The sequence below is a fragment of the Tyto alba genome, unplaced genomic scaffold (assembly GCF_018691265.1).
Source record: "Tyto alba isolate M040663 unplaced genomic scaffold, T.alba_DEE_v4.0 Super-Scaffold_22, whole genome shotgun sequence".
Taxonomy (NCBI): domain Eukaryota; kingdom Metazoa; phylum Chordata; class Aves; order Strigiformes; family Tytonidae; genus Tyto; species Tyto alba.
In genome coordinates this window covers 26,240,203-26,251,658 of record NW_024881296.1, presented here as the reverse complement: position 1 = coordinate 26,251,658, position 11,456 = coordinate 26,240,203, and the positions used below count along the sequence as shown (strand labels likewise).

Sequence of the window (11,456 nt, the reverse complement as noted above, 5' to 3'; positions counted from 1 at the left end):
GTTTGACCACTGAAATATCAGAAGCAAAGCATGACACGTGTGCCATAATACACAGCCTGTCCATGGCATGCTGTCTGGTGTAGAAATTAAATTTAAAAGTCATCTGCAATTTATCTTAAATAACTTTTTACCAAGTTTATCGAGCAAAAAGTATTATTGCTTCTTAAAAGTTACATATTTCTATAGATATTGGTCTTTGTGACTCTTCTCACTTCCCTGAATTTATAAATGTGTGTAATTTACAGTTGTGTAAATTACTGATTCATATAATGCTGATTAGTTTATCAGAAAACCCAGCCAGTGCTAGTCCTCCAAAAAAATCAGGCTACAGACTTTACTAAAAGTAAAGTCTAGGCAGATGGTTGGAATCATCACAGAGCTCATCTGGAAGTGATTCTTGTCACTGATCAAGCTTCCTCTACACATTGCTAAATTCAACTACACTCTCTCTGAGTCAGCCTTACCATCAGCCTGGATACTTATCACAGTAGCTGGGATCTTCTATCTTGCTGAGTGCACATGAAGTTTTCTAAGACCATCAGTATTCAGGTTTCTGCAAACAGTCTGAATCAGTCTTTTTGGTTCCCATTGTTTGGATACAATGTGTGTCTTTAACACTGTGACCCCAGAGTACAGTCCTTTTACTAATTTATTTGAAAATTAGTTTATATGTGGGAACAGTCAATATGATTTCCATTGGAATAATAGTTTAAAGTCAAAATGTCTTTAATATTTATTACCTGGAACAACAGGAAGCTGAGTATTTTTTCATGAATATCAACAGAATAACACCTTAAAAGCTTCTGTTGGCATAAGCTTATTGCAGATTGCATGGAGCGAGGTGAGACCCCTTGCTTTTTGTTGCACAACACCCTCACTCCTACTGCTGCCCTCCAAGAGAATTTCTTCTATCCTAGTAAGTTTTACCTGTTCTTCAGTCCACAGGATGGAATTCCTAAGGTTGATGAATTAAGAACAAATTCAGTGGGAATTTATGTTCCTAATTTTTCCTAGTACTTGATTTTATCTACTTTATGTTTTCAGAACTCTGAACAGCAAGGAAATAAGCTTTGGAGACTGTGAGTATCTCCAGCTCAAAGGAAACAGAAAGTTAGATTATGCTTCTAATGTCATTCAACGGATGTCTGTGTAAAGACAAGGGAATATACTCAAACAGCATGAATATCATTTCCTGCAGAGGTGAAAAGGAGAAGGAAAGGATTCACAGACCCTGACATAAACCAGCTGGAATTCAGAGCCCCACACACAAACTGTTCATCATTCTCTTTTCAAACAAAAGAATCCATCTGACTCTCTGGATGTTATTTCAGATTAGAGAGACAATCTAATTGTGCAGCTGTGACACAGTACTTTGCACAAGAGCAAAGGAGAGAGCACCACAGGTAAGTCTCCTTAGCAAGAAAGAAACAGTTCATGAGCCAGAGCAGATGGAGCCTATCTGGAAGTGCAACACCACAGGTCAGGAACTGCAACAACTTGGAAATGTGGCAGGCAAATCTGCTTCATCAGTAATTCCCTAAGGTGGAGATGCAAAACCAGTCCTTGTAGGCACGAGGAACTCCACACATCTCACAAACGCCCTCTACTGAGAACTGCTTCTAGAAGGCAAAAAGGCTCCTTTCACGTGTTGGTGCAGCTCAAGGCTCTTGACACTTCTAAGGCTAATTCCAGATTTGCACATCACAACACACTTCATGTAGTCCCTTGAAGAGCCAAGCATATCTGCCACCAAAACTACCTGCAGTAAGTAGCCTTTAATTAAGTATGCATGCTTGCAAACTTGATGAGAACTGTGTTCAAATGCAACCCTGGAAGTGATCATGTTTGAAGACCCCTTCATCAGTCATGCATTAAAAAGAAATAAAGCAACAAAAAAGTAACAAATACTATTTGATTCTAAACACTGAGCATTAGGAACCAAACCTGAGAGAAATGTTTGTAGTATCTCGTGTTAGACCAGCAGATACCGCTGGCAAAAGTAGACATGCATCGTAGCAGAGAGTGACTTCTCCCAGACTGTCAGATGCACAATAAGATTAAGTAAGCCATGTCTTCTCTCCTGCTACTTGAATACAGGCTTTCTTAATTTGGTGGAGGGATTTTTTTGGCAGAGACTTCCATTACCTTTCAGCTTTTGAAGTCAGGAGCTCTATTTAAAGGACGACAAGAAGATACAGAAACAGATCACTTCCCCTATCCCCAGGTTTCTGAATAGATAACAGGGTTTTCTAGTGCTACTATGTGGGTAGCTGGAAATGAGCCCAGGAAGCATCTGGAAAGAGTAGGTAGAGTTGGAGAAAGAAGAGGATGGAGACAAGGGCCCTCTACCTGAGTATGAAACACTCCATGTTGTGGACCCTCCGAGGAGGACAAATGTTCAGCTTCTAAGGCCACATCTCTAAGGCCAGACCTGAAACTCTAAGGTTAGACATCTCAACATCAAACCTCTACTACTCTTTTACTAGTAAAATAGCACTGAAAGTTAATAATGTCATAGGTGATGCCGGTGCATTCCCTGGGAGAAATGGATATGGGAAGAATTACTCTGAAAATAACTGTTGTGGATTTGTGTAGAGGAAGTCACAAATGGCATAAGCTAGCAAAGTAGAGATGTTCAAAAGAGAAATGCTGAGTTCAACTGTGGCTGCTCAGGGATAAGCTCTAAGAAGCAGCTAACTTATATAAAACGTGTCAGATGTGTGCCACACAGCCCTTTCCCCTTCAAGACTCCAGAGAACAGAAGAAGTAGCTACACTCTATGGCCAGAGCTGAGCTGTGTCCGCTGGCAGTACTATGTCCTTGGAGCACTGGGCTGCAAGCAGCAGTTCGTGCCCTCCCAGGCCTGTCAAAGCTGCAACAAACACCAATACGGAAATTTCTCTTTGTTAAGTCTGCATGACTGGACATGGTAACTGTAGAAAAGAATGGTAGAGTGATTCATCATGCCTATTTCTTAATTTTTCAAAATATGCTTTTTAGATTAAACAGACTTTGCATTAATTAAAAAAAAAATAAAAATAAAAGTGAGGAAGAAACTTTATGGATGACACATCTCCCTAGACTGAGCACCATGGCTGAGCCCCTACCCTTGTGCAATAAACTCGAAATCTCTTTAGTCTGTCCTTCTCAACTCCCAGACTTTGCATCCTGCCCACTACTCTTCGTGCTAAACACAAACCAGGAGGCAGTCGGGAGGATCTGAGGAAGTCCCCTGACTCCTAAGCCTCCCATCCTAACTGAAGGTGAAGTAACCTCCGTCTCAGGTCCAAATCACAGTGGAGGCACCAGTCTGAAGCTAGTAGAGGCCACCACTGGGCTTAAGCTTCAGCGTGGGGAACTCTGCAAACAAAATTGGAAATTCAGGTGATTCCAGCACTAAACAACACTGGAAATCTGGCACAAGAGACTGTTCTCCAAGATTTAGGCATGCAAGCTCTCTTAGCAGACAAAAACTTATCTTACTGATACCCATTCATTTTTTGTGCCATTTCATTTTGTGCCTTTTTCATGATGCCATTTTTTCATGGCAAAAGGTGCCATCGCATTTAACCACACTAATAAAGCAACGAACTGGGTGCTTAACGTTAAACACGCAGTTTGTCTCTCTAAGCACAAATGCAGCTTTATGCATGCACTTAGTTTCCATTTGTTTAGCTGTGATTATTCAGTAGGACTTCAACTCATTGAAAGGTTAAAGAGCACACTGCTGAGTTGCAATCCTGAGCTGAAAGATACACTTATGACTCACTTAGAAACAAGTGTGGTATCAACATCTTCCATCCCATTTGCGCATGATAGACAACCAACAGACAGCTGCTCCTGCAGATTCAGAACAAATAATGATTTTCTGTCAAGAAAGTCCCATGGAACGGCTTGAGTTGCCTTAGCAGACTGCATTCAAAAGGACTGCACAATGCCAGCTTACTCTACTCCCATCTCAAGTTATCCTCTTAACGTGGTGTTATGAAGCACATCATTGAACACACATGACAAAAGAAAAACATTGCTCTTAGTTCCTCCTAGTTTGAAGACAGTGGGCTTCCTGTGCTTCAGCTCATGTGACACCTATTTGAGCCTCTTCAAAGAAACGGACAGTTTTATTGTGGGCCCATTCATCACTTTCAGTGGGGTTTGAGCTCAGACATCCATGGGGTTTGTACTGGGTTCACTTGACAACCTCTCCAGAATTCATTTTTTTATTTCAGTGCAGCTGTACTGCTTATGTGTGTTCCCAGAACTAAAGCAGAGCATTGCCAGCTAACTCTTCTCTTAGCATCTTTATCACAGGACAGAAATTGAAGTTTCTATAATGTCACTGAGGTCGTACAGAGAATTATTTGATTGCATTAGATCAGATGATGCCGTCAGGTAAGTAATTATGCTATCCCGACCTAAAAATAAAAAGACAAAAAGTAGCATTTGTATAGCGCAGCTTTTTACCTAAAATGTGTTTTAAAATATTGTTTCTATCTATATCAAAATCAAATGCTTCTGACCAATCTTAATGATTGTTGTGGGTTCATGTTCATCGATTAATGTGAAAATATTCACTACTATACCAAGCATAATAAAAAGCATTGAAAGATCTACCTCAGGTTAGAAACTAGGAGCTCTTCAGTTTTCCCATTGTTGCTTTTTTAAACATTTCTGCTTAAAGAGATTGTAAGAAATACCAATATGAGTATTATTTGAAGTACATTCAACAGTAGGTTTTCAATAACAATTCACGTTTTAAAAGAACTAAATGATTAAAATATTACTGATATTAAACATCTGTCCAGCATGCTGAGCTAATTTAGTAATTTTATAGTATTGTGGGAACATTAAAAATTGCTTTTGGATGATAATTAAACTCCATATGTATTATGAGCAGAAGACAAACAATTCACTGTAATCACAGTTATTGCATTTTTGTGAAGGTTAGTCACACATCCTGAGAAGCACAGTATTTTATTGCAATTACATACCACTGTGAGATATTGTTGCTTTTAGTTCATTCAATATATACAAACCTCAGCATTCTCTCTAAATAGTGGAGCAGCAGATCTCATTGAAAAAAAGTTTAGAAACCCAGTCTCAGTGCTACTAATACAACACCTTTTACAGTCCTCCAGGAAATAAATAAGCATTTAATTAACTGCCTGAAAAAGGACCTGTAGTCACACACACTTACTGAAGCACTTTTCACCTTCTTCATTATGTAGCTACTTCAGCAGATGCAGGGCAGGTTCCCCTTACAAAGGGTGTTCCGATGTCTTGCAACAGCTATTCTAATAATGCCATTAATATAGTCATTGTAGTGTCATTTAGACCCACAGCAGACAAGCCCACCCATAAAATGAACCCCGATTCCCATCTCTTCCCTCCTCCTACCCAAGTTTCCATGCCTGTGAGCATACATCACAGAGGGAGCAACACTTTTTCTTACATCATCTTGAAGTCACACTGCAACCCGTTACAAAGGAGGCTTTCACGTGAGTTTAGAGATAATAGAACAAATGCACCCCCTTTGGATCCGGTGGCTGGATTTCACTTTCCTGTGCATCCTCTTCAGAATGCCAAATCAGCTACTGCGCACCAGAAACGGAAGGATGAGCTACCTCTGCCTCTCCTCCGCTTTCCCACCCCCATCCTTCCTCTCTCCACCTTCCCATAAAACTCCCACTAGGTTCAAACCGACGTGTTGAGGTACGTCGTCCCTGTGTTTCACTGTGCGGCTCTTCACCCCCAGGAGCGTCTGGCTCTTCTGGAGTTCTTTCAGCTGTGCATCTGGAGTAGTCTGACAAATTATTTAATAGCAATTATTGCCATTAAGTTATTTGTAGCAACATTTGAGTGGTTAATATGACTATTTTTTTTTTTTAAAAGTTCAAGTGCTGTTATTTCTTTGATTTCAGAATTTTGCACCTACAGCTTCCAAGGTCGGTTGCATCCTTACTTTTTTAATGGATTTGATTAAAACCAAGTTATTAAACTCTAGATGGTGTCAACTGAACCTGCCAGCATCCCGGTGGCTGACGCTGAGCCCCGGCTTGGGGGGTCCCGGCTCCTCCCGCCGGCGGTAGCCCCGACAATGCCGCACCGGGGCTGCGACTGCCGTGTAGCCGCCGGCCGGGGCCGGGACCCGGACCGGGACCGGGGCCGGGACCGGGGCGGCCGAGAGACGGCGCGGGGGAGCCCCGCTATCGATGCCGAGCTGGGGGTGCGGGGAAAGCCCGGCGCAAGGCAGCGGGGCCGGGGCGGTGGCGGCCGGCGCTGCTGACGGTGCTGGTCGGGGATTACCCCGGCGGGGAGCCGGGGGGGGCAAAGGGCGGAGCGAGCCGGGGCGGGGGCCGGGGCCGGGCAGGGCGCCTTTCAGGGGAACATGTCCCCCAACTACATGCGGAGCTTCTCGGAGGGATGTGTGAGTAGGCGGGGGGGGGGGGGGGGGGGGGAGGCGGGGGTACCCACAGCCAGGAGCGAGGGGTCCGGCCCCAAACCGCGAGGGAGCCCCGGGCCGTGCAGCAGCGGGGTTGCCCGTGCCGGGCGGGAGGGACGCCCACCGAAGGAGACCTGCGTGGGCGCTGGAAATGCCCCTGGAGCGGGTAGGGGGGGGTGGGGGGTGGGGTGGGAAGCTGGCGTTTAATTTGCGAGAATAAGGATGGTCGGGTTCGACGCCGGCGCGGCGGCCGTTGTTCCGCCGTCACCCGACAGCACCGTCAATCAGCATCAGCGGAGCGGCGGGAGTCGCGGCCGCCGCGCTCAGCTCCGGCCGTGCCCTCCGCAACAGCAGAATACAGATAAAGGCACTGAAACAAATTAACTGATAAGTGCTAGACAAATGAACGCTTGTATAAAATTAGTAGGAGCAATAAAGGGTTCTAAGCCGTTATTTTATTAGGTAGCTACTGCAGCCTGCATAGGCAAGCGCTCTCCTTTTAAAACAAGTAGAATAAAATAAATATTTTGGTTAATGAAAAAGAGCAAGTAGGCCTCCAACAATAATGCTGTTCATTTCTGTTCTCATGTTGAATAACCCTGTGATTTGCAGCTCAGGCCACCGACGGTAATTGGCCAATTCCACACTCTTTTCTTTGGCTCAGTGCGTATGTTTTTCCTTGGCGTTTTGGGCTTTGCTGTTTATGGAAACGAGGCCTTGCATTTCAGCTGTGACCCAGACAAAAGAGAGGTTAATCTCTTCTGTTACAACCAGTTCAGGCCTATAACTCCTCAGGTAATTCTCTTTTATTATTGTAGAATTTTGATGTTAAGAAAATAAACTGCAAAAATGAAACATAATCGTTCCATATAAGAAGTAGTAACTGATTGGGCTAATTATCACTTAGCTTTTTCATTAATATTTTCCTTTTCATCTGTGAATAAATATGGAGTTGTGCTTTTTATCCTCCATAACAACACTCACATTTCAGAAACCGACCAAACTTTTCAAACTAAAAAACAGCGGTTTTTACTTTTATTGTCATTGCAGTGTTTATACATTTGATATATATTAAAAACAGACTTGCAAAATGTTCCAACATGTGTGTGTTTTAGCTGCCCCGATGCAGTTGAAAATGATCTGACAGCTTCATTTCTGCTACATTTTAGGTATTCTGGGCATTACAGCTGGTGATTGTACTGGTACCTGGAGCCTTTTTTCACTTTTACGCTGCATGTAAGAGCCTCAAACAGGAAGAAAACCTCCAAAAGTCATTCTACACGGGTTTTTATATCTTCTCTGTTTTCTTAAGGATTATCCTTGAAGCTGTGGCTTTTTGGCTTCAGATTCAGCTCTTTGGTTTCAAAGTGAATGCAATCTACATGTGTGATATGGGAGCACTTGAAAAAAAGTTTAACATTGCCCAGTGCATGGTGCCAGAGCACTTTGAAAAGACAATTTTTCTTACTGCAATGTACACGTTTACTGTGATTACAGTGTTCTTGTGTGTTGCTGAGATTTTGGAGATCTCGTGTAGAAGGCTAGGTTTCTTAAAAACTCAATGATATCGTTCACTCCTAGTCATTTGCCACCCTGTCCACCTGGTTTTATAACAATGATTTCAAGTTGTAACAAAAAACATCTCCTGTCCTCTGTGCAGTGTTGCAGAAGAGAACCATGCTCATGATTACAGCTTCAGAGTAGACATCTGACACTTAGTCCCCTTCTAAAAACTACAGGATTATGTGAATAATTTTTGTTTCCATGTCAAGATCAAAGGCAGTAAAATTTACAAGAGCAATGTGTTTTCATGACCTGACACATAGAGTAGTTTTGCCTTTAGAAGAGTGTCTGTGTGTGAGGAAGAGGTTATTTATAAACATATTTTTATTCACAGCTTTTCTGAACACATGCAATTGGAGCTAATAAGGTTATTGACCTTCCAGGAAAAAATATTCCAAATTTCTCACATGTCCTTATGTCTTGAGAATTAAGCAGGAAGGGTAGATAATCTCTGGATACCAGAAAGCATTCAAACATTTTCCCAAGCAGTGCCACTGTTGCAACCTGCGCCTTAAAACCCCAAGGGCAGAGACTCCTGGCGAGGCTGTGGTGACAACATACTCACCGATACCAGCTTACTTTGCAGCAGTTCAGCTGCTGTCATCTGCTAGCTGTCAATTTCCTTTTAAAGGTGGAAGACTAGCATGATACTCTCTGTGGTGGCTGGAACGTCTTACCCTCATTATGTTTTGGTTTACAATGTAGAAGATTTTTACCAATTTTGTTTGATCACATTTTGAAGGAGTAAAAGGGCCATATGACTTAGGTTTGCATAAGAGGCTTAAAAAAATTAAAATAAAATCTCAGAGAAAAACCTTTTCTGGGTCCAGTCGTGCCTTAATTTCAGTGAGAGTTTTGATTGTGTGTGACTGCAGAATTGGGCTCACAGAATTTTTTGCTGTGTGTGTCACATCCGACTTCTTATTGCTCTGATCAAAGCTGATAGAATAACAGTTAAAAAGAAGTCTGCATACTAAAATTATTCCATGTACTATGTGTATTTGTATAGGTTAGGTCTTGCATTCTATATGGCTATCAGATGTTTTCTTGTGCGACAGTTTCTTCTTAAGGACTAATAGACAAAATTATTTAGTTCCTTGTGCTGAAGTGAGGTAATGGAAAAAAAAAAAACAAAAAAAAAAACAAAACAACAAAAAACAAACCCAAAATGAAACAAACAATCAAAAAAACCACCAAAACCAAAAACACATTTCAGAACTGGAAAGAAAGGAGGAGGTAGTTTCTTGTATAAAATATGTACAAATAGCAATCATAACAATTGGCTATTTTCCATTTGTTTTTCAAATACCTTCAATTTCTAGGAGGAAAAATTGAAGGTTTCTTACTCTTTCATAATTTTCTACAGCTAGTAGATTGAACAATTTCTGTTCTGAATCTCAGTGAAACAAGAGACTCAGAGTCATCACTAATTAACAGTGATCCAGGAACCAGCAAAGTCAGAAGGAATCCATCAGCATCTTTGGACAGTTTGAGGCCTGTAACACTGAAGGCAAGAACATCTTTTCTTTTTGAATTAAATTTAAATTACATGAAAAAACATTCAGCATAAAAGCATAAAAAGTTGAGATCCTGGTGTCAGCGTTTGGGTCCTTTCAGGAATTCCTGGAAAATTCTGGAAAAATTACTAGAAAATCTTTTAACCCCAACAGTTAGTTAAGCAGTCCCAAACAAGGTTGGGTATAAGAGCTTTGTAATCCTCACACACAAAAGCAGTCTTCGTTACATAAAGAGAATTGCATGATTAAGGTGTCTTGGATTTGATTGATTCTGGGCCATTTAAACCAAAGTGGGTCACAACTAGATGTGTGATTTTTCTAATATGCTGATCAAGAACAAGATGATAAATTTCAATACATTCACTGTATTAAAGCACTAACGTATTATTTTTCCCCTATGGAAACAAGTTATATGTTGTCTTAAATATATGTCCAGTCAACACTATCAGATTTGTGCAATATTAAATTATCTACTTGATATTTGCAAGCATTACAAGTGGAATAAGAATAACTGTGCTGACTTCTTGTGTGAATAATATATCACGAGCTTCGGTCAATACATGCTTAATTTTTCGTTGTATACATCGGTACCCATCTGGAATTATTCTTTGTGAATTAAACTTGTAATCTCAGGTTAAAAAAATCTTTTTTTGTTTATAAATAAAATATGTATATTACTACTAAAAAGAAGAATTAACTCCCATGTGCTGGGTGCAGTTGTGACCAACTGTACTCAAATCACACTTCAGATGTCTGTATAATAATAAAATAACTTCATCACAACCTTGTCAGTGTCTTTCCTGGTGCTTAATATTTCCACTGATTGTTATTCTTCTTCTGTAGATTTCAAAACACTTCAGAAAAGTCAGAGGAGTGCCGAAACCCCCTGCCCCTCAGGAGACTTCCCTGTTACCATCAGTAGCCTTGCAGAGCTGTGACTGGCACAGGGCTGCCTGAGGACCCCCTGGGGGCCTCTAGGAGCTGGATTACCCAGCACCACGCCCTTTCCCTTTGTGGTCAAAATCTGGAACATATCAAAACATGTTCTTCTTCCAAATGAGATACAATGCAGATGTTTTTTCTGCATTTCCTGTGAAATTAAAATTGTCAAATTCCTCAGTTTCAGTTTTTCATTTAAAAACAAAATGTGCATTATCACCTTTTAGCACATATATTTTCCTGTCACTGATTCCATCGTAAGTTTCTGGAGCATGTTGATGGAGATACTATGTCCAACTAAAGAAACCATTTCCCTACGGTTGTCAGCACTTCTCATTCCTATATTTGCCATTTATTTTCCCGACACCCATTGTATTCTCAGTGTCTCTAAAGTTTTCTTTCTCCTAGTTTTCCAAACTCCCACCACTTTTATCGTTATTTACATTGCTTTCTACCAGCTTCCCTCCACCCCTGCTCCCTCTGAGATTTATAACATGCCTGCATGCTTTTCTCAGTATTGCACCGTTTTTAGCTCAAACGATTAGCAAATATTTGAGACGATCCTGAAGACTTTTTTTGCCATTATGAAAGGAATGATACAATACACTTGAGTATTCTTTGATTCAATTCTATTTCTTTACACAGTGAACATAAAGTCCCATCTTCCCAAACACAGTAGGAAGCATTTTCATTGCTTACATCAGGGTCACATTATAAGTGCTTCTTTGACTTCTTTGTTGCTTTCCATCATACCCTATCCGCCTCATTTTCACAGACAGCACTCAAAGCAATCCCCAGCTCATGTGTTTGCAGTCAGCTTTGTCTCTGGCCAGACATCATGCTCATTTCAGTTCTCACTTAACGAAGAGCCGTAATTGTTCCCTCTATCATCTTCAATGAAACAAGCTAAATATACCCAGTATACATCAAAGGTATAGTTGCTCTGGGCCAGGCAACTTCTAGTACACCACCACAACATCCCAGTCCTATAACCACTC

General features: G+C 41.2%; 1 protein-coding gene across 2 annotated transcripts; it reads left to right on the top strand.

Moving 5' to 3' along the window:
* The first annotated feature begins 6,350 nt into the window (after window positions 1-6,350).
* On the top strand, window positions 6,351-10,302 carry GJE1 (gap junction protein epsilon 1). 2 transcript variants are annotated; one of them, XM_032983158.2, is made up of 3 exons: window positions 6,351-6,424; window positions 7,052-7,234; window positions 7,609-10,302. In XM_032983158.2, the coding sequence occupies exons 1-3, from the start codon at window positions 6,386-6,388 to the stop codon at window positions 8,002-8,004; spliced, it is 618 nt and encodes a 205-aa protein (XP_032839049.2). In that variant the 5' UTR covers window positions 6,351-6,385; the 3' UTR covers window positions 8,005-10,302. The 2 variants fall into 2 exon arrangements, with proteins under 2 accessions (XP_032839049.2, XP_042652184.1); XM_042796250.1 differs by having other exon boundaries at window positions 6,365-6,424; window positions 7,104-7,234.
* Window positions 10,303-11,456: the final 1,154 nt, after the last annotated feature.